This window comes from Uranotaenia lowii, chromosome 3, assembly GCF_029784155.1.
Source record: "Uranotaenia lowii strain MFRU-FL chromosome 3, ASM2978415v1, whole genome shotgun sequence".
NCBI classification, from domain to species: domain Eukaryota; kingdom Metazoa; phylum Arthropoda; class Insecta; order Diptera; family Culicidae; genus Uranotaenia; species Uranotaenia lowii.
The window spans coordinates 107,189,515-107,214,007 of NC_073693.1; the positions used below are offsets into that span (position 1 = coordinate 107,189,515).

Consider the following 24,493-nt stretch of genomic DNA (forward strand, 5'->3'; position numbering starts at 1 on the left):
AGCACGCAAAGATTAAACCTTTTCTACAAAACAAAGCCTAAGTGCGTGGTTCAATATAACATTCCTCGAAAAACTGCTGAGAAGACGGACGTATATTTCAAGAATTTCCATTTTTCAACTGTTACAAATAAAAGGGATTTTTAAGGATATAATTTAACCGCACCGTTTCAGGACGTTCGGGATAAAATGAAGGAAATGCCGAAATATGATAAAAGTATTACATTTAATTATACTTTCATTAAGCAATCCTAAACATAAGTGTTAAATCTACACAGTCTGCCTATAAAACTATATGAATATCATCTACATATCTCACATCAAGACTGCCATCATCAGATGTTTTCAACCTGGCCATCGAATTCGGCACCAAAAAACAGCATGCCTAGGCAGGCAGCAGATCGAAATCGTCACTTACATGCACCATCGGAACCTGACTGTCGTCGATGACCGGTTTGGCTTTGAACTCACAGAGCAGGTTTTCCTTCATGCGCCATTCCCAGTCCATTTTTTGCACAGCATGCAAGCTTTCCGCTTCGTTGTGGTGCCTCAACAGCATCGCTTCCTTAATTTTTTCCCACTTATCGTCCACATCCTGTAGCCAGCTAAGAAACAGGCGCCCGTTGTAGCGGGACCGAGCGTTACGATCCTTTTCTTCCTGTTCCGGGGTAATGATGTTGTAGACTTCGGCATCTTTCAGGATCGTGCACACGGAGAATGGCAAAGATTGATTAGCCAGAGCTCTAGCCGCGCGGCCGTGTACCCTCAGGATTTCCTGTTCTACGGCCAGCACAAGCTTCTCTTTTTCGACAATGTGTTGCATTTTGAGCTTGTGGCGTTCTTTTTCCTGTATGCTGAAAAGTTCCTTCATCTGTTGAGCAATACTGGCTGGAGGCTGAATGTTGGGTTCGGATGGCGATTTGCCAGCTAACGCGTACGCGCAACGATTCAGCAGATAGTCTTTGAAACCTTGGGGAGGTTTCGGTTGTACCGGGAAAAGCGCTCGTTGTCGCCGTTCGATTTGCTTACGGATGTTCAGGTACATCTGATAGCAGTTGGTTATCGGTTGATCGTGCGGATGAACGTCTGGAACTTCTTCTTTAATCTCTTTCTTCTCCTCATTAGCGGTAGACGCCGATGCGGAAGATGTTGATGGAGTCGACGAGCTAGCCGTGACCGTAGAAGTTTGATCCTTACTGGCTTTAATTTTACGTTTACGGGGATGTACAGCAGTTTCCGAAGTAGAGCTTTGATTGTTCGATTGATTGTTCTGGTTGGCATTGGTGCTGGTACTGCTACTACTACTGCTACTGGTAGTGGTTGCCGTGGTCGAACTGGAGGACACGGGTGGACTTTTCGGATTCCCACCACTACCGCTTTGTACCGGTTCTGAGTCACCTTCCTTCTGATTGGCACTACCAGGACTTGCATTGTTCGTCTCTTTGTTCTGGTTGCTTCCGCTACCATTTCCACTACCTGCGTCTCCACTATTGGATGCCGGCGATGGAGCTGCACTGCTTTGTTGCATCTGGGGAGAGGAATTGTTGGACCGGTCAACGGACCGATCGCTTTGATTATCCTTTTGCCGGCCACTACTGCCACCACCCTCGGACGAAGCGCTGCTACCACCTCCCCGATGACTGCGCAGCACCCGAGCCTGTGCGCGTTCCTCGCTGGTTTTAGTACTAGGTTTTTCATCGGAGCTTTTCGAATCGGACGGACTGGCCGAGCGGGAGGAAGTGCTCTCCTTATCGGCACTGGAATCATTACTGAAATAGATAGAAAACATTAAAAATTGAGTATGATGTAATTTGATTAGCATGAAGTATGGTGCCGAATAACATGGTACTTATAACATTTAGACTTACCTATTGGAAGATGCCACAACATACGGTAATGCAGCGTGGTTTCTAGCAGAGGCATTTTTGCCATTCCTGGAGCTACCGCCAGTCTCGGTATCGCCGCCAGTGTTCTGCTGAGGTATAACAATTTTCAGAGGAGGAACTTTAGGACCACCTCCAGTATTGAAATTGGAATCGCTCTTGGCTGAAGATTCGTCACCTTCCGCATCGCTATCGTTGGTATTACTGTTGCCTGACCCTGTAGATCCTTTGTTGGATGCACCTGCTCCAGATCCACCGGCAGCAGGTTTTGGGCTTGCGCACGGACTCTTTCGATCGAGCGCATTTTTTCCACCGAGGCCAAGATTCTTAGACGGTGGACCTGAGGATTTGCTCTTCTCTTGTCTTGGTGTAGCTCCCCTGTTTCCACCTGGTCCACTTTTTGTACTTTCCTTGTTGGTAGTATCTGAATCCTTTCGCTTCTTACGTTTGTTATCATCATCATTGTTGCCACCGGTACTATCATCTGTAGTATCGTTGACTTCTGAAAAACCTCGTTTGGAACTACCGGTCACTGATCCTCCCGGTAGTGAAGCTCCGTTACCACTCTGATTGGTGTCCCCATCCGCTCCACCAGTTTTATCATTGGACAGCTTCTCTGTCTTATCGCTGTTGCTTTCCTTCTCATCACTGGAACTGGAACCGGAATCTTTCGGTGTCGATTTGAACTCATAGATGTCGTCCTCGTCTTTGTTGCTGACATTGGACGTGGTGTTGACCTGGCCACTGGAACCACCCGCTTCTCCTCGTCCGGAGTTACTGGTTCCACCGCCACTTCCACTTCCGCTTCCGCCACCGGTGCTGCTCGTTTCATCGGCATCACTGTCCTGATTGCAACCTTTTTTGCTGCTGCTTCCACAGTCCGACGATGGCTTCTTCAAGTGCTGCTGGGATCGATTGCTTGCATTATCTGGAGGAATATAATCGAAAAAGTCCTCATTGAGTATTGCGTTCAGGGCATAAATCATTGTAAACTGTTGATTAAGTTATGAATTATAAAGTGGACTAGATAGATGAACAGCTTTTGGTTTGTATTTATAAACTTTTAGTTCAATGGGAGTTGAAATATGCCTACCTACATTATCTTAACCTGTGCAATAGAGAGATTAAAATGCTGTATAGGTACAACAAATTATCATTTGAACCCAAACCATCCCCATCGGTACAAGTTTGATTTCACGGGATTGTTCACTTCACATGGGTACGCAATATTAGCAGTATTTATACTTCTAACGTTAACGAATAAGATTAGCTACGGAAACCGTAAGAAATAAAATAACCGAACTAGAAGTTCAACACAAAATCGTATTGGGATGGGTGTCGATAAAGGGAAAAGTGCAAAGAGGCACCCGTCGAAATGTGGAAAATCACCGACAGCGGAAGAGGCGGCGAGTCCGAATTTTCCAGGAGAAAAAGCGCCGCCTAGAGCAGGAGGAGCTGCATAGTTCCTAAGAAACACGAAAGTTCCATCAGAAACTCAAGACATCCCGCAAAAGCTTCGTGCCGCAAGTCGAAATGTGTCAGGATAAGGACGGAGGCATCCTGACCGGCAATCGTGAGGTGATCAAAAAGTGGAAGCAGCACTTCGATCAATATCTGAACGGCGCACATGCAGGAGATCAAGACGGCGGAGGAAGGTTTATCCCGGCGTAGCCAATGACGTATAGGAACCACTCCCAACGATAAGCGGATTAGAAGAAGCTGAATAGCAAAGTCGGCTGGGAAGGATGGCATCGCAGCTGAACACATCAAAATAGGCCCGGACAAATTGGCCGATTGTCTACACCGGTTTATGGTCCGGATCTTGTAGCATGTGAAGTTCAGGTCTTCTTCTTTTTCTTCTTTTACTTGAACAGCTTCAGCCCTTCAGCTCAGCCGTTCGGGGGTAAGGGCTAAGTTCAGGTCAAATTGGTCACCACTGAGATCAATTGGAATTCGAACAAAGAAAAAAAAAAAAACACCCGACCGAACAACCTCGATCGTCAGCTGCAAACAGCAGAGGTTGAGAGGTTATAAAAAGGCAGCATCCCCCCAGGCCTTCTCCCGATCAGTCGAGAAGTTCGACGAAGTGCTGTGCGGTGTGTTATCGTTTTAGCCGCGTGTTGCTGTGCCTTGCTGTTTCTGGCCGTGCCTTGTGATTCACCGAGGACCTTCTTCCGTCAACACTCCACTGCTGATTGACCATCGCACCACGGGATGAAGTGTCGCAAGAGCGATCAAAACCCACTTTCCTAGAAACCGCTTAACGCGGAATCGGCAATTTTCATTGCCTAACACTATTATTGAAGAAAAAGGTTTAAAAGAAAAGATCGCTCTGGCAATCCGGAGAAAGCAACGGAAAATGATCGAGTAAGTCGAAACAACTTTATTCTAAACAATCTAAAACTTAGTGATCATTGGTCTCCAATAGGACACCAATAACCCTTTTTTATGGTACTATTCCTGAAACCTTCTGCGTATGCGGATCAACCGAAGGAAGCCGGACCTGCGGTGGTAAGCGCTCACGTGTGGGTGTTTTTTGTAAAAAAAATCAAATTAAAATATTGGTAACAAATAAGTGTTGAATTTGAGCTGAACTAGTGTCTTCTAAATAAGCTGCGGACCACGACTTCCCGATAGCCGCCGGGCAACTTAAACGAAGTGTTGGCAAACTTTTTGAAGGAAGTTTGGCGCTTAGGCCAATACTTTTTCTAAAACCTTGTTTGGTATCGAACTCAATCTTGAAAACAATGTCCTTTTGCAACCCCAAAACGTTACAATCCGGGACATAGAACAGCTACCGGAGTAATAACAAGGTCACGATCGACGGCGACGAGCTGGAGATAGTCGAAGACTTTGTCTATCTCGGCTCACTGGTGATAGAGTGTCTGTCCCGGAATTTCCCGGGCGGGAATTCCCGGGAATTTGGAAAATTCGGGAATTCCCGAATCCCGGGAATTGTTGTTTCATTCCCGGGAATTCCCGACATGTATGAAATTATTTCTTAATTCTAAGCCTGAAAGCCTCTGGAGTCATTCTGTTTGTTCATTTTGAACAAAACTCATTGAGAATAAGCCGATTCCTGTGGCAGTAGACATTTCGCAGCCATTTTGTGCATTTGTTTCATTCAAATAGATTAGTTTAAATCGATTATATGTATTTCCACGCCGTATTCATTGAACGAAAACTAACAACAGATCAAAAAATATATGAAGAATCGCGCGGAAGGTAGACAGATTGCGTTTTCTCGAATGTAATATTCATGCACTTGTTTCCCTTGGCTTTGTAAGCCAGATGAACTTCAAAACTTAAAAGTGAAGAATACATCTTTTTTTCATATGAAGAGCACATATGTAAAGTGTGGAAAAAACAAATAAATTTTTTTTTATCAACACCTAATTGCATGGATGAATTCTTCATTTAACTTATTCAGGTTGTTTTAAAGTTCGTTAGATTGTTTTTAATTTATCATTGTTGAAAACAGTTTGATTTATTTGATAAAAAAATGAGTTAAAAAACATTATGAACTGTACATTTTGAACAAATTAAGGGCTTGTATGCACGAAAGGTTCGATAAACTATGTATATTTGAATCGAAGTGCATATATTTTACATGTTTTTGAATATTTCCCGGGATCCCGGGAATTCCCGGGAAACAGGCCACCAGATTTCCCGATTTCCGGGAATGAGAAAATGGCCGGGAAATGGACACTCTAACTGGTGACCGCAAACAATGACACCAGCCGTGAGATCCGGCGGCGAGTTATCAGCGGGAGTCGTGCTTACTATGGGCTCCAGAAGCAACTGCAGTCTAGAAGAATTAGCCATCGCACGAAGTGTAACTTGAATATGGCACTCATCCGATTGTTATCTACGGGCACGAGACATAGGTTATGCTCGAGGAGGACCTGCGTACACTCGGAGTATTCGAGCGGAGGCGAAGGCTGAACCACGAGTTCGCGCGACTCTACGGCGAACTCAGTATCCGGAAAGTGGTGAAGGCTGGCCGGATACGCTGGGCAGGACATGTTGCGAGAATGCCGGACGACTGTCCTACAAAAAAGGTGTGCGCTACGAATCCGGTAGGAAGGAGGCGAGCAGGGGCGCAACGAGCGAGGTGGATAGACCAAGTGGAGCGGGATCTGGCGAATGTGGGATGTTCGATAAATTGAAGAACTGTTGCCATGGACCGAGTGAGTTTTAGGAATTATGTTTTTTTTTTTTTATAAACGAACACACACACATAGGATCTCAGTGAAACTTCATGTTTCTTTGAAGAGAACGTCAAGTTATGTCGTGAAACGGAATACTATGGAAATAAAATAAAATAACGATGCGGTTGTACGGTGAGAACAATGCCAGCGATCTCAAAGCTTGTTAATGCTACTTTGGTGCAGCATCTTGTACCAATTTTTTAACATCCGCACTGTCATCAAAAATGCTTTCAGGACGAAGACCCATAAAACTCTTGGTAAAATGTGAAGAAGAATAATTAACTGCAGACTGAACCGAGCATTGTCGTGGAATCATTTGAAGATGCAGCATTCTAACAAAGTGAGGGGAAGAAAGGAGGAGGCTCCATATACATTTTGTTGTAAAGATTTAAAACTTATCAATCAATGGAACTATATTTGATATAAGAGGATTTTTGGGAACGAAAAAATGGGTATGGTTATTAAAGATCTCGACCTGCATTCAGCAGGAGGTGAGGGAAGGGGGCTCTCTTATCAGTTTTTTAGCATAAATCCATAACATATCAAGCAAAAACAACCTTTTTTAAGTTAGATTGTTTGCGTACGATTAATTTGAGACCCTCCAGACAGATTAAAATTTTCCAATCTTAAACACAAATTAAACACAATATTAGTTTAAGTTATCTTTGTGTGACAATTCGAAACTCCAGCTACAGCTCTCATTTTATAGCGGTTGCTTATGAATTATGTTATAATTCGATTTAAAATAATGCCGATAAAACAATTAAAATTTGAATAATTTTTGAAAATATCATTTGATTTTGAAATGTGTAGCAAAGCACACCGGGTCAGCTAGTTTTATATAAAAACATGGCAAACTAGAGCATTAGATTTCAAAATTGACGACCAAAAATCCGGGAAAATTTGGTCAAAACCCAGAAATTACTCAACAAAAAACAAAATCGTATTTGAGGCTTCCAAAAAACCTTTCAAGGTTATATTTATAAAACTTGCTTAAATTAGTGATTGTGGGAAAGAAATGATGCGAACAATTTGTCGTCGAACTTGTGTCGAAGAAGAAGATTGGTAATAGTGCAGTTTCCGTATAAAGAATTAATTTTTGCTTATTATCTTTTTCGTATGATTTTAATAAAATTGTTTTTCTTAAGCTTAATTTTTTTCCAAATTTCTATTCGAATCATACAACGGGTACGGGTACTGCAAGAGTCTATCGAACAAAAACCAAAAGACGCAATCCTAAATTTCTACAAAACAAAAAAAAACACCAGTTGATAAAACCCTCTGGGTAGTTCTAATCGGCCGGGGCAGCGGAAATGTTTACTTCCGCTTCCAGTATATGTAGGTACATTCTGAAAACGACGACACGTTGTCGCTTCTCGATTGTTCGGAACGAGTGAACTGATTAGCGAGTGTTTGCTACTTTATATTCATTAAAGCCATTCTAACTGGATGCTGACCATTGAACACTCGATTTCATCTGTCGTTGTGGCAGATAAATGAAACCATTCCGAGAACGATTTGTAATGTCAATTCAGTTAAGTGATAGGAGAGGGTTTTCACTCGGTTGTTGGAGTTCAAATAAAAATTATAATTTATTGTTTTGTTTGTTTTCAATATGAAAATTATGAAAAGTTCATTTCTAGAAATTTACATAAAATATTCGTAGGAAAAATTTAAGCATATTGATGGAGTATTTTTAATTTAGATGTCGCAGTTTGTGAAAGCAGTGAAAAATTATTTTTTCCAATGTAGATAACTGAAGAAGTTTGTTCGTTTATTCAATAACTTTTTAGTTCAAGATCAACCTTCTCGATATAACGATAACGCTTCAATTGCTGCCGCTACATTGTAAAACAAATACATAAGATCACAATAGCAGCTTCTCTCTTAGAGCGCTCCACCCGATGCTGATGATGGGAAGTAACGAGCGTGGAGAATAATAAAGTAAAAGTTGTGATTTATGAGCCGCTCGTAAATGGGTTGAAATAAATAAAATTTCATGAAACTAAATTACGCGACGATGACGATGGGACATTTTATCGGGCGGCTTCAGCGCAAACCATATGGGGCGACGCGAGACGAGAGAAGTAGAACGAGTGTTTGTAAATTGATGACCATGAATATACATAACATGCCCCAAGATGTCGTAAATTTGTAGCAGATCAGATTGGGAGATGAGATTTGTAAGTTTAACATTTCAGATTTTCTTTGGTTGTGCAGTAATCCAAGAAAAATTTGGCAAGTTCTTGTAAAGAAACAGACGCCTGCATTTGGAAGGATAACTATGCTACCATCTACAAAGTGTAATTAGTTTCAATTTTAAATAAAAGGTATGTCAATACTCTTCATAGGAATTAATCTTTAGTAAGTTGAAAATTGGGACTTGCCATTATCAACACTAAATAGATGCACCATAAACTCGGTTGAATAGCTTATTATTATCGGCTTTTTGAGCATTGTATTGTCATCATCACCTTACCTAAAGTCTTCCATATTTTTTTTTCAGATTGATGATAATGGCGTAAAAAAATGCTCAACTATACATCCCCCTTTGTTGGTTCCGAACAATTAGTTTAGTACCTACTTTTCGGAAATATTCCAGAGCTGAGGCAGTGCCTAAATTAACGGTCGCCATATCTGCAGTGCCAAAGTCCATCATAGAAGCGCGGCTGCCGTCTGGCAAAAGCATTTCGATACGTTTGGGGCAAGGACATCCCTCATCATCGTCCCAACCCCCTTTCCCCTCTCCTCTTTTCAACCCTTTTTGTCGGTAACCGTAAAACAAAAGGATAAAGCGGCTTTGCAAAGCCTAGTTAATTAATCGTGCTTAGTAGTAGAGCGTCGCGCTCTGAGATAGATATCTTTTCTATAGGTACACGTACCCATTCAGGCTTTGGGGCTGTTTGTTGCAGGAACATCCCTAACGAGCCACGATGGAGCGATTAATTATCGTATTATTAGTTAACGATTCATTCTCTGCTGCCTTCTGGGTGAAGCCATGAATCATAAGCCGAGGACAAAGAGCCAGTCCAAGGTGGCAGGATTCAAAGGTATGAAATAGCTTCTTGAGGTAGTTTAAGGGTGAATTATTTGAAATAACATTTCGTCAAACTTTAAAGGGAATTAAAGCCAAATATTTCGAAAAAATATGTAATGTTGAAAAAAAAAACACCACATTGCATAAATTTCTGCATTGAAAATGTAAACTGTCATATTTAGGAATAATCATATACAGATAAGGTTAGAAAATTTATTCATTTGGATAGCGTGTGATATGCGGATCGGTCATCGCGCCTTGTTCTCGATGATAAAGGGGCAGAACAGGTTGCAGTTAAGGGGGAAGGAAGGAAGGTTAATGAGTTGAAATTCTGCATAAACTAGTTATGTGGATAACGAAACTGGGATTGTAACGTCCTGTTGAGATGATTAACACAGAAAGATCTGTATGCCCTTTACATTTTATTCTTCATATTCGTATTCAAATTTCAATGAAAGTTACTTGTTTATTTTAAAGTCCCAGAAAACCAAGTTTAATTGATAAGCTTTAAGCTATAGTTTTCATAATAAGCCATTTGAATGAGATTTGGATACACACTACTACTTAAAACCTTATGTTGTTCATTCCGTCCGGAAGGCATGAATATTCAAAAGATGCGAGACTTAACACAACTCTCGAAATATTTTTCACATTTTAGAAGGCCCAAGACCTGTTGATTTACAAATCATGTTAGAAATTTCTTAAAATTAAAGAGAATTGCAATTCACATGATTCCGTAAATTCTATGTAGTTTACAGCAATATTCTTGTTATCTTTTATCCGGACGAATTAAAAAGATACAGCGTGGTGAAGCCAATGTAAAGGGCGAACACGAAATTATTGCGAAAAATTCAACAGAGGATAACCTTTTTACCATTGGGTAAAAATCAACCAAATTTTGCACACTTTCTCATTTATGTGTATTGTTTACATGCTGTCAAACTCGAATTCGTGTTTTGCGATTCAACGAAAATGGAGGTAAACAAATTCTTTCCAAACACCTGGAATTTCCTGACCTTTCGCACCGGTAGTTGGGAAAAATACGGATTTGGCTAAAAAGATTGGCATGTCGCAGACCTGCTTCCAGAATGCAAAGAAGAGAACAACATACATACAAGGTAAAGAAACCGCGATGAGCGGCAACAATCGACGGGCTAAAACTCGGGCACGGAAGCTCTACGATAAGATGCTGACAAAACATGGCAGCTGTGTGATGGACGACGAAACGTATATAAAAGCCAATTTCAAGCAAATTTCGGGGTTGGAGTTTTTCACCAGCGTTTTTCTTCTTGCAGCAGCACGACGAAGCTCCGCTATTTTAGCCAGTTTTGGCATCATTCCACTATTCTAAAAGTGCCCTGGAGTGGTATGAGACCAACCAATTCTGTCCATTTTGTTCCAAATGACATGAATCCGCCAAACTGTCCGGAACTGCGCCCGGTGGAGCAGTACTGGGCAATAATGAAGCGGGAGCTTTGGAAGAGTAAGAAGACAGTCGAAGACGAGAAGGACATGTTACGAAAATGGAAAAAAAAACTGAGAAACTGGTACCGGATGACACTGTAAAGACTTTGATAAAGGGAATCAAGCGAAAATGCGTTCAATTTTACACTCAAGGCTCCATCGATTAACTTTTTGTTTGAATTCTGAAGCAAATATATGTATAAAACTACCCTAAAATTTTGGTTTGATTCTAAACATTATAAGAAAATTGGAATGACATTTTCGGTGTCGAAATATGTTTTTGTTCGCCCTTTATTTTATGTTATTTGCAATTATTTTTTGAATATGTCAGTCTCTCAATCTTATTCACTTATGGGGTATTTTCGAATTTGTCGTCTTTTTAAAATTCAAAATTTCAAATGGTCAGCAAATTTAATATTAACAACAAAAGTTATTTAGTGAAATTCTGCCCATGGAGTTGCAGCTGTTTGAGTCAGTGGTCGGAAAATCGCTCAAGAAAAGCAATCAGGAATGGTTTCTAGCTAGAATGATGCTACCTCCGAGTGCTGTGATACGCACGTGGTAAAAGTACCCATTGAATATATGTCGAAAATCAACACTAACTTGATACAAGAAGATATACCATGCCCCACCGGAGGTTACCGTTGCTATTCGTCACGTGGCTAATCGACGGTGATCGACATACTTGGTGATACATTTTGAACGTCGCTCCCTCAATCATTCCCGAACGTCTATCCTCGCATAATTGTTGATAATGCTTGTTATTGATAGACGATCATCAATGTTTCAAAAGGAAAAATCTGAATAAATACCAGGACCACATGTTCAAAAAAGCTGTAGCACATGCTGGACAGTTCATTGCGGTTACCTAGTCATGATTTTGACCTTCTAGGCAAAACGAAAAATAAAAAAATCATCTGATAGCCTACATAGATCGCTCAGAACTGATACATATCAGTTAGGGGCCGTCCATAAATGATGTCACGCAAAATTAGGAAAAAATAGACCCCCTCTCCCCCCCTTGTCACAAATTGTCACAACTTCCGTCACCCCCCTTTATGTATTACGTCACGTTTTCATGAACCCCCCCCTCCTCCGGGATAAAATTTTGAACTCTTTAGAAATTTGATTAAAAATGTATCTTTATTTTAAATTCATCAGTTTTATTCAAAGAATTGGAAAAAACTTCTAACAAGCCTTCAATCATTGCAAACAACACATTTCAATCATTAGTCCAAAGATTATGTTGATGACTTTCCATATCAATGACCGGGAAAGTCGAGGCAGTAGCTGCAGCATCAGCGACGATGTCTGAGAAACCATTCAAATCAAGTTCCTCTTCTTCAATCAATTCGCAATCCAAATCTTCTCCACAGGTTAGAATATCCAAGCATTCCTGGTCACGTTTTGCCACAATTTAAGTGGGCGGACTTTCCTGAGTGTTGCAGTGGAAGTGTCCTTGTGAACTTTCTTATGCTCATAAAGTTTACGTAGTAAAATTTTATTGAATTTAGGATAAAATTATTTGTTATTGTTTTGCTTTTTCTTGTAACAATATGTGATGTCACGTTCAAGCTGACCCGCCCTCCCCCCATGTCACAAATTGTCACAAAAATCGAAACCCCCTCTCCCCCCCTTACGCGTGACATCATTTATGGACGGCCCCTTATGATCCTAAAGGTTGAAAGTCGTTAGGGGAAGGAAATCAACATCGAGACGTTCGTTGCTGATAGTCTGCGTCCTTTTTTACCTCATCATGTATCGCAAAAGTGTTTCAAATACAGAAGCGTCGTTGTCATGCATGATTGTTTGTATGATTTGGTTGAAGAAGGAAAATTTGACTGCTTTGATTTTTTGGCTCTGAATGTAGTCAAGCATGGCTCAGTGAAAATGATTGATTTTCGGAAGCATGGTTTGAGTTTGGAAAACCTACACCGAAAAAACTTTTCACATGAACGCTACGTGAAAATGTACATGGATTTTTGCCACCATGAAAATCACGTGGAACCTACGTGAATTTCAAGTAGCAAACAGAGCTCGCACAGCAAGCAGAATTCACGTAATTTTCATATGAGTTGTATGTGAAAATAACGTACAGCGGATGTGGAAAGGTATTCGTTCTGCTACATGCGATTCACGTAGATTTTATTAAAATATGAAGGTAGTGAGTTTCTTTTCAGTATAAAAATAAAATTGTTTCGAATTAGCAGAAGCATTTTATTATTTTGACCAATTTAAAAACATAACACACTAACTTTTTAAAATTCACACAGCACTACATTTCACTTATTTTCATTAACATCAATATCGCCGGGAGATTTCCTTTTGATGTCTCTTGTTAGCCTTGCCTTTGCGTACAACCTACCTAATTCCAAATCCTGTTTGAAAATTAAAAGATGTTTAAAACAACCACACAACAAAATTTTAATTACTTACGGAAAATCAGCTTCTCCATCACCACGTAATTTCTGTAACAGCCATCACAAACGATTGGATGGAGGCCATATTGAGTACTGTATTCTTTCGCTTAGATCTACGTGAATAAGCTATTCACAGCTACGTGAACGTCACATAGAATGCACCCAACCTCTTTGTACTTGGTGGATCACTGGATTTTCACGTGAATCAAATGTGACCTTGGTTGTGACAGCAAACGGTTATGTGAATTTCACGTAAGGATCAGGCGAGTTTGTATTAGCTTGTAAGTGATTCACGTAAGTCGAGCAAAAATTCACGTAATGAGCGCCTACGTGAAAATCCAGGTGAATTTAACGTTTTCTTTTCGGATGAGTGTACTTTTTTCGACCTTGGGCTTTTAAATGTAAATAGACAAATAATCTTCTTTTGTTGTTAACCCAGGATTACAAAATATCGACTTATAGTATTGGTATACCTACGTACATCCCCGGAGACATAAATTTTTACCGAAAAAATCATTGAAAATGCAATGGTTTGTCAAGCCATATGTGTATGTATATGTAAGTGTGGAATGCATTCCGAGCCGTTCGTGAACACTGACACAATGAATGCAGATGGAAAAATCTGTGAATATTTCATACACCAGGAAGATGTGAGGATAGGCTCCAGAAGCTCCGGTGACAAAGTTTCCAGTACCAAAAACACATAAGCCCTGCACCTGCGAACTAAAACGTATGGATTTGGATCAGCGAAAAATACATCCACTCGATGAAAACATTTTTGGTGAGACCCAATATTTTTACAGATTTATATTTTTACATTGCAATATTTTCATAAAAAACCTATATGAAACGTTTGGCAGGGATTTCCACGCTTTATACCTTCCCTTGTTCCGGTATCTCATGGGGTATTTTACCACATAGTTGGCGTGGCCGTAGTAATCTCTGCAATACATGTTTACATGTAACAGAGATTACGTTGAAAAGAAAAATTAAGTTGGTAAAAGAAGAAGAACAAAAGGAAGTACATTTTCAAAAGGGCTGTGAATTCTATCAGAATTACTATCTTTGACAAATAACGGTATGATGGGATGAAGGAAGAATAGGAGTTCTTTGTTTGCATAGGAGTATCTTAAATATATGACAGCAAAATGAATTGTCCTCAATTTTCGACATTTAAAGACCATCGTAGGCTCTAGGTCCAAAGTAGGGTCACTCATCCTATTTCATCCCAGGAAGCAACTGTTATCGTGGGAAACGACAATATTTCTACTTAGGCCGATGACATAGTGAGAGAGAATTATCGAACGCAGAGTGGCGGAACGAACTTACGGTCTTCGAAAAAGTTGTTCTGCGGAAAATTTCCTTAAAAGAATTTATAAATTGGCACAAAACCAATAATCAGGCTCGTTTCCACAGAAGAAACAAAAATGATGTTAATTTTTTCGAACAAATTATTCAATGTTCAAATTTTCTCATGTAAAAGTTACTTAAAAATTCTGCAAAAAATCATGGATGAGTTTTGAACCAAAACGAAGCTTTTAAGATTCCATGGTTTATGAAACTCAAAAATGACACCAAACCGAAGTCTAATGAACCAGAGATGCGGTTGCTTGGGTCGGAATTAGCCGCTGGTAGTGTTTTTGATATTATGCTGGTTGTTTCACCAACACTTTTCAGTTTTGGGAACATCAACCTCAAAAATGGACATGTTTGTCGACCGGGTGCCCGTTTTTTGTATCGAAAGTTTTTAAGGTTAATTGTCCCGACGCATCTGTACACGCTCAGCAAGTGTGCGTAAGAAATGTCAAAAACAGTTCTATATGGGTCTAAGCTAGGATTACCATACGTACCCTTTAAGAGTACATGTACTCTTTTTCGATCAAGAAATGAGCGTTCTCTTTTTTTTGCAATTTTACGAAATGTACTCTTTTACGGTGAAAGAAATTAAACAAAATTTTGTTATATACATTAATTTATTTCTTCCGATACATGTAGAGATCGATACAAGAGATCGATCTCCATTCCATCGGACATCCATTTTTTATGCATTCGTTACACAACACTTCAGTTTTGCTTCTCTTGTTGAATGTTTCAAAGGATGGAAAGCAATGGAGAGATTCATGAGTACATTCACGATTTCAATCGAGATTTTTATTTCAAAATTAGCGCTTTTGAGTATGCAATGAGCTCCGGGACAGTAGACAATACCCAGCAAAAATTTTTGTAGGTATATTTCTGAACAACTTTGTTATACGTTTCATATACATTATAGAAAGATCGTATGAAACTCGAAAACAGCATTTAACTATCAAAGTGGAGGCAATATACATACATATTTTCAACTTCTGGCTAAAGCGATAAGATTATACGATTTGGACGATATAGAACACCATATTCATACATACTGAAAAAATGCAAGAGAGCACCAGTTTTTTTTTCTCTCAACGCATGCGAACCGTTGCCAGCGACAATATTTGCTGCCTCTGTCATTGAGCAATTCTTGCAAATACACCATCTGATTTTTAACAATCTGATTGCACTGCTGGTCGCAGAGAGAAAAACAAAGCTGTTCTCTCAGTTGACCCACGTGGGAGAAAGCAAAGGAACGAAATCGTCTTCAAAATCTGCAAACATGGTAACGAGTAACAATTTTTACGACCTTTTACTTGCGTTAGCTGGAATTACGATTCGCAGTAACGTTTTTTATGACTTGAGTTATCATTTTCAATGCGATTTCATGTTTACTGGGTATGCATAACAACCACTTGCTTAAAACCACAGTGCACAAATATGAATATGAATAAACTTTTTTTAAATACCACTTTTTCATCAACTTTCGTGTGCTTTTTCAGCTTACTATCGAAAACTTTGAATAATCCAACTTAAAATTCTGAGCATTTGTCATGTAAGTCACATATCCCGCATCAAATTGGCGGTAGTTGAATAACCTCTAACATCATGGTTTTTGTTTTTACAATTTTGATAGTTTTTCTCAATGTACTCTTTTTGACGTTGCAGGATATGGTAACCCTAGTCTGAACCGACTGTTAAGACCAGGGATGCCAGCTCAATTTGTCAAAAATCAGGACAACATGATGAAAAAATTAGGATTTTTCAGGACACCACAAATTCTGCTTTAATTGCATAAATAAAGGCAAAATATTGTACCTATACTGTAGACACCTTAATTTATGCACTGAGTCGAGCAGAAACTTGGCTGGCCTGCAGTTTATATGGAAGAACACCATTTCAATATCATCTGAATCTAGCATTATTATCGATTTTACTATTTTAGCACAGGTTTGTTCAATATTCTGATAATTTTACTATACATTCAATCACAGTTAAGATATTTTTTTAAATAAGGACAACTCATTACTTTCATTTTTTATGTTAGAACCGGTATAAAGATTGATCCAAAACTGATCGACGCAGTTCTAAACCGCGTTTGACAGTTAATGGAGCACGCGTAGAGTTGCCAGTTATTTCACTAAATTAAATCTAATTCCGTCGGTCCAATTCTTGTATAAATTAGACCCAAGAATAGACCACGGATACAGGTGCTCTTAGGAAAATTGATGCAGTTCTCAACAGTTTGACTGTTAATAGAAATTACTGGTGTTGTCAGTTTTTGGATTGGATTGGATCTACGGTGATACACACAGGACAAATTGCTTCTAAAAATGTATTTGGATGTAAATGATTTAGTCTAACTCTGTATGACATTTGCAGGTAGAGTGAAGTTTATTCCGGAGGAGATAAATCCCCTAAAACATGCCTCAGACGAGCTAATTCACGATTAAATTATTAAATAAATTTTTTTCTCAACCAGCGATAAACCACAATCAATACGTATTATGCCGAGGGTATCGTAGATCGACTCAACGATTTTCAACGGATTCTAGTCCATTGAATAGCGGCAAAATAACATTTTGAAAATCGGAGTGTAAATGTTATGCTTCTCGTGGATCTGGTTTTGATCCGAACGAACACACAAATCGCCATGAATTTCCTAACGATACTATCAACAACGGTCGTCGGAAAAACAAACCCCTCGAATCGCTCCGCACGCCTTGGCGGGAAATGTTGTTTATTGGAGCGAAAGTAAAAGAAACAAACGTTTCCCATCCAGCAATATGCATTGTTATGGAACTGTCGCGTCCCAGCAACAAGCAAAAGTTTTGTTTTCCGACGATTCGGGTTTTTCAGACCAGCTTCAGAAAATACTCGCCTCTCACGAGTGCGTTTCCAAAAGGTCATAAGCGGGGGATAAGAAATCATAAGTTTTATTAGCTTAAAAAATGTGTCTAACCAAGCGCGCGAAGTGCAGCTGAGAATATCGTTTTTCCACTATCGTTCTTTTGAAAACGAACTCGAGAGATGGATGTTCTGCTGAGCCACAAGTTGAGAAAGACAAAAAAAATGCACGTCAGTATCCGTTATTGCTTTATGATTTGAAACCCATAACTTTGCTCATTAGTCAATAATATTTTCTGTCTGGCATTTTGTTATGATTATTTTTATTGTTGCTGTCCGTTGGTGAGACCCATCAACACCCTTCTGTCTGAGTTGAGTTGTTTGCTTTCGGTTTCGGTTTGGCGTTGTGTTCTGGCATTTTGAGAACGTTTGGTTTGTTCCCTGCTCACCACAACCATACGGGGTTTCGAGCGATAACGCGTCTACAGTTCTGTCAAAATTCGGAATAAACTGAATCATAAAGAGTATTTTATTCAAATCTTCGACTCTGCTCTGACTTGAGAGATGCGATTTTGATGGTTACTAACAGACTGTTAGTAACAGTAGTGCAGGGAGGGATTTAAGAAGCAGAAGCAGCATCAAGAAAATTGAAATTTATAAATAATAATGATGATGCTGCTGCACTCGGGCTACTCCACAACTCAGATACATATGCATGTATTTTTCAGTTTAATAAATCTGCTGAGTAGTGTTGCTCGAACGATGAGTGCCCGAGCATATTTTAATGCAGGGTATATGGGTTGAACATTTGTTTTGAAGTTTTGTTTAGTTTCTGGTCATGAAAGAGAACCAGTTCGAATAAAATTTGTTAAAAAGTTTGTTGAATTTCCGGTAGAATATTTTTGCAAAAAAAAATCACTTCATATGAAGCTGTTGTAGTCAGAAGATTATTAATGAGTAAAAAATACGATAGTCATGAATAGACCCAACATGAGAACATCACACGGTCACGCTTTTTCGTCTGCACTCGGGCGCAGACAAGAAAGTGCGATACTGATGAATCAGCATTTAAATGTAAAATGAGACAGACCAGCCATTGCATTGGTATGTGGTCATTTACAAATAGTTTGATGGACAGGGATAAAATCAATAAAAAAGGGGTGTCATTTTTTAAGAAAAAAAATCGGAAACTATTAAAATTTTCCCCTTAAAAAGTAGACTTTCATCTATAGAATGTATTAATCACGAACGTATTCTACAAACCGTCTTAGCATCGAGCATAGAACTCAAGTCTCCTAAGCCAACGGTCATGAGATCGAATCTAGGTCAAGGCACACATATAACCCTTCCTGTACTAACATGAAACGATTTGTCATACTCAAAAACAGCTCTGATATGTGGCCAGGAATGACAAATTTTTAAGCTTTAGACATACAATGGGTATGGGATTTGTCGAACATTAATTATCTAAAGAATGCACGTGAACGCATACTTAGGCAGAAACTGCGTGCACCCATGGTGGATAACCAACATACATACGACACTTAGCTTTTAACTAAAGGTTGAAATTTACGGGGCTGGTTGAAAATTAGATTGCAACAAAAAAAATTAAAATAAAAAAGGTGGACTATCTTTGGGTTTGGTAATCATGACGCAAAGAAGCACCTTTCTCTAGAAGATTCCCTGTATTATAGTTAAAGAAATTCAACAACATATCAGAATCAGCTATGAACAATCATGGAGCATCGAAATGAATTGATAATGAAATAATACAAGAAAATTTTTGAAACGTCTCAAAAATATTTTTAAAACACGCGTTTTCAAAGTTCATTTTCCCAGTATCAGTCCCATTGCACACGTTCCCCTATATAAGTAAAACATTCTCATTCTTTTTTCGTATTTGATCCAAGTTCCGGACGCTATAAAAGTGCTTAAACTGGACTTTCCTCTCTACGGAACCGAACTTTGGTACGGCTAACGGAAACATTAGTGTAACAATGTTTCCTATCGTTCTTGCCGAAATGGTTGTATTTTTATTGCATAAGTTTTTTATAGCCATTCGGGGTACTTTTTCCGTCTTTCGGCCGGCACCACCATCATACATACTCTGTTGCAACTTTTCGCTGCTTGTTGCAACGAATCGCATTCCCTGGCTGCAAATCGCAACTTTGTCCTGTGGTGGGTGAAAGTTTGTTTGTGGCTACGCGTATCTCCGCTGATCCAAATTGTACTGGAGAGGTTCCGGGCAGGGATTGTGGGCTGAAAACGTGCACCCACAAGGACATTCCTGTGTATTCCTGTGCACCTCCTCTTGCTCCTGAAGATGGAGAGGAGTGGGGTAAAACGTGGACAGGTCCCACCGAGAGCAGCCGTTTAAAATGCTATCTGTATACTAAATTTATGCTAATAAGTTTTGAAACTGTTCTGCGAGAGAAGGACAAAATAATTACATTACTCAGCTTGGAAGAGACCGGGCGATTTTTTTTTGCCTTCTTCCACATTCTCCGGAACAGCTTCGGCATATTGTTGGGGTTCCTTTCCGTTTTGCTTGGAAGGTAAAACTTTTCCGAATAAGTGTTCCATTTCTTCTTTTGGATTTTGATAGCACAAATTTGTGCTGAACTTTTATTGCCAAGTTAATTGTGGAATATCATGTCACGTTGTTTCTGGGGCAGCTGAACTACATCTATGACCGGGCACTGTCAATAAATTCACGTGATTTATTGCATTTTTTTTTAACTTCACTATCGAAGGACATGAGCATTAGAGCGAGCTGAATTCGGTTATTTTGTGTGCCTAGAATTGAAATGCATGGTTGCAATGCAAGTTTATTTTATCAAGCAAATTCAACATTAATCGCCAAATTATCCAAAAAAATATTATAATTCTCTCGGCCTCTTAGAATTTAACACTACACAGTAAACGAAAATTACCGAGTTCGGTAATTTTTTTTACCGAAATCCTAACATGTGTAAATCGTTAAACTGTTCGGTAAAAATAAACGAACATCGGTAAATCGATTCTTCATTTACCGATGTTCGTTTATTTTTTACCGAAAAAAATACCGAACAGTTTAACGCTTTACACATGTTAGGATTTCGGTAAAAACCGAAAAAAATACCGAACACGGTAATTTTCGTTTACCGTGTAGAAATGTATCACAATATTTCATCATCTAACCATCAGAAGCAAGTCATTTAAATGCTTCACGTTAACAAATCTACACTTATTGAGTCACTTCTTACGGTCATTATTTGTAAGGCTATTAATTTTACATTTTGTACATAAAATTCAATCAAATAGGGGAGGGTGGTGTTATGGGAAGTTGGCTTACCGTAGGCAAAGCTACGAATAAATGATTCTCAAAAAACTTTAAATTTTAGTTTGCTTTATAATTTTGGCAACATTTTACCCCTCATTCCCCTATTACATTGCGATCAGATTTTAATATTCACTTACGGCATCCTCCATGAAAGCGCTGCAGCGCACTGTGTGGCCACGAATCGACTTCATCCTCTGCCCTGATGTGGGCAAACTTTCCTTCGCCGCCTTCGGTGCTAGTTTCGGATCTGCTGCCGTTTTCGTTTAGCCCATGTGCCCGATGCCACAGTTGATTTTTGCCAGCGCACCGATGGATAGCAGCCTGCGCTGCTGATGACGTTCACTGGCCGACGTCAATGCTGATGTTATGGTGCAAACCGGAAAGCAGCTTGTGCTGCTTCAGCTGATGCGTCTGGGCACCACCGTCGTTGCTGCTAGCTGACCTGTTGAGTGAGCGCGGTTTGCGCTTCCGTTGAAGTTGTGCGGCCGACCAGGCCACGGTTGCCACAGCTGACAGTGCGGCATGGGAAGTTCTGCTGACGTGGTAACCTATCGGTAGCACCTGGGTCCGAAGATGTTGGTCGAACCGAAGAACCACAGTGGATGCTGATGTGGTGAGAAAATTCCTGCTGGAGCTGCTTTAAACCGGAGACCCCAATCACCTTGACTGATGCTGCTGCGAACGCAGCGGATTGCGAGCACCTCGGGGACCGATATCCCAATTGACTCGATCGACGATGGGATCGAAGACGTGCAGCTGGCACCGCAGGTGGTGATTTTCCTGCCGAAACCGCCTTAAATTGTGCTGCTAAAGCAGCGGAACGATCACAAATAGGACCGCTTACTGATGAACCAACTGGTGCAGTGGGGACGAAACTGGATATTATGATACGTGGCTGGTGGCCACCCTTGTGCTGCCACTGGTACAGCCAACTGCCTGCTGAGAAGCTGCCAATTCGCCCTGTGGACGATTCCACCGTCGTTTCTGCTGGTAGCTAATCTTGGCCACCACCTTGGCCCTTTTGCCGCTCTTTTCCTTCGGAGGTTCTCTCCGCCGGAAGTAAATCGCCGTGTGGGAGCGATGTGATGATGAATAACTGGGGTAGAAATAAAAAAGGGGCCCTGCGAATGCGGGATACAATTTGGTCACTTCCTTTCCTGACCGGTGTTTAGAAGTTTCGAGGGTACTTACTTTCTAGACCCCTTTTTCTTGTCAACTCTTTCCCCGATGCCAATCGTTCCGGGCGTGGCAGAGGATTTATTCTTGACTTCCCTAGGGAAGAATAATTCGTTTAGCCTTTAGCTTTTCGTGTTAAAAGCAGGGACTTACCCTATCGGATCGGCGTCGATCTTTGCTCGGCCGTTGGTGGACCTCAGAAACGGATTAGATGTGCGGTGTGGATCTGCGGTTTTGGTTAGGTTTGTGGTTAATTTTGTGGTGTTTTCTTGCCGCTATCGGCAGCGAAATTTAACCTACCCGCTTATTTTTCCGTTTTTGGCACTCGGTAGCAGATCGCGAGCTTTTTTATCCCACTCGAGGGCTCTTTATGCCCAATTTACGGCACACAGGCGTTTTTTCCCGACAGCAAGCACGCTGTCTTACTACTTTCGTCCAATACTTCTCAATTTTCTCCCGGAACTGGATCTGTCAGACGGGATTTTTTTCTTTTTTCATCCCTGTAGGAATTTGCCGTCTACTGCTCGAATTCTGTCAAACCGTGCTGGTTTGTGTTCGAATTTTTTCCGATCAGGGATGAGATCGGTTTCTGTTATACGCTTAATGTAATTTAGTTAAGGGATGGGTTTTATCAAAAATAATGTTGCCATTCGCTCATATCGTATCGAAAGTATCATGACTAACGTATAGTAAAACTTATATGTAACAGTGGGGTAACGTGGGCCACTGGGAAACGTGGGCCACTCTAAATATCTCAGCTGTGTGTTGAGATAAAAATCTCGATCCAACTGTTATCGTCGTCGCTTTGCGTAAGCATGTTTTTCAATATGTTGTTTACTTATGTACGTAGCATATGCTTCTTTTATTCAACTAGCCTAGAAAAATGTTATTACATAATTAAATAAGCACCCGTAAAATTTGCAACCGTGGGAGACCTAAAGTACATAACAAAAATGTGCTCATACGCTTATGATGTTAGTTTTGTCATGTTCTTTCACGTGGAAAAGGAATTTTTGATGAAACATCAGTCACACAAACGCAACCAATTTTCAAATCATAGCTTGTGGGGAATCGTGGGCCACATTTTGCGTGGTATCTTGAGCCACCTATATTTTGGTGTTTTTCTACACATTCAGAAATTAAAATACGTTATTACTATCTGTAAAGTTTTCTTATACCAAACTCAGAGTTATGAAAAATGTTTTGTCTATCTTTTTTAATGCGATAGAGACGAATATAAATTCTATATATGGAATGTTGCCGAAATGTTCGCGAGCCAGGTTTTAGGAACTATTCGGTCATACACAACTCCCTTTTTATTTCCTCATCTGAAATTGCTTCAAAATAACTAAATGAATTATGAAATTTCTGTTTTGGATCAACTCATAAACTTTGCACGTTATCTTGTCAATTTGGATTTGGTGGCCCACGTTTCCCCACAGTTTTTCAAAATAAAAATAAAAATACTTTTTTAAAGCAGTCCGAACTCGAGAAATTCATGTCCTTAAAAATAACCAAAAATGCCTTATGATACCTTAAAAATGTAGAAAATTTTTCCAATTGTTTTTTTTCTTTTTATCTTTTAAAATAAAGAAGTTATGAAGCAAAGGAAAAAGTGGCCCATGATACTCCACTCTCCCCTAGTTTTGGCGATTGAGGAAGGTTGCTAAGTCGTTTATGAAAATCACGAAGATAAGTGGTCCTTAGTGATTACCTTGCGGAACACCAGACGGCATATTAAACATAGTGGAGTGAATTCCACGGATATTTACGAAGACTTGACTATTAAGCAGGTAAGAATGCAACCATTTGCTTACCCATTGAGGGAAATCATAGCTTTTAATTTTCTCCATCATCGACGTATATTGAGTCCACTTGCATTTTTTATCAGTTGCAGCATGCAATTCACTGGCATAGCACATTAAGTTGGTCAACGTTGATCTCTTGCGGATAAACCCGTCCTGGACCTCGGCAAGTATTGGAGTAGCTGCTGAATAGAGCCTTTCGTACATCAAAACTTCAAGCACTGTTGAAAAACAGCAGAGGATTGAAATTGGCCCTTAGTTCTCTACACGATGCGCATTCCCAAACTTATGAATCGGCGAATTTCCAATGGCTAGTTATGTTATGCAAGTGATTAGGGTTACAAGTGGTAGCGTTTTAGCGAAATCCCAATGCTTTGTTTTGGGATGTCACCAAAAACTTGAATCTGAAGCAGAAGCACCAAGTGTTCTGATAAATCAGGATTTGTACTGATTTTCGAAAGACCGTCCTTATTTTTCAAATTGTTCTGATTTTTGAAAAATGGTCTGAAATGCCTTGATTTCAAAAAATATCTAAATTGTAATTTAATTTTAGTAAAATCATCAGGATATCGAACAAATCTGCAATAAAATAGTTTAACCGATAATAATATCTTTGGTTCAGATGAAATATAATTGGTGTTTTTTTTTATTACAAACTGCAGGCCAGGCAATATTCTTCTCGCCTCTGTTGCATGTATTAAGGCGTCTACAGTACCTTTATTTATGAAATTAAAGCACAATTAGTGGTGTCCTGGAAAATCCTGATTTTTCTCTTAATGGTGTTCTGATTTTTGACAAAACCACCTGGCATCCCTCATTCTGAAGTCTTTTTTTCAGAGACCCAGATCGGTAGCAATTATTCCATCTGACCGATCACTGTCAAAAGTAAAGGTTGTCATTTCGATTCGGTTCGGTTTTTGCTCGAAATCGGTCAGTTTTTATTGACAGGGTTTGCGTCGTCCGAAAAAGATCCTCCTGATG

At 39.8% G+C, this 24,493-nt stretch overlaps 1 protein-coding gene across 10 annotated transcripts in view; it reads right to left on the reverse strand.

Annotated features, from left to right (window-relative positions):
* Positions 1-204: 204 nt before the first annotated feature.
* The window catches only part of LOC129757474 (ankyrin repeat domain-containing protein 11), a 452,887-nt gene continuing 428,598 nt past the window's right edge, over positions 205-24,493 (reverse strand). For all 10 annotated transcript variants that reach the window (XM_055754707.1, XM_055754705.1, XM_055754704.1 and 7 more), the window contains 2 exons: positions 1,866-2,808; positions 205-1,766 (listed from right to left, as the gene is read on the reverse strand). In XM_055754707.1, the coding sequence (XP_055610682.1) occupies positions 383-1,766; positions 1,866-2,808 (2,327 nt within the window). In that variant the 3' untranslated portion in view covers positions 205-382. The remainder of the gene's footprint in view (positions 1,767-1,865; positions 2,809-24,493) is intronic.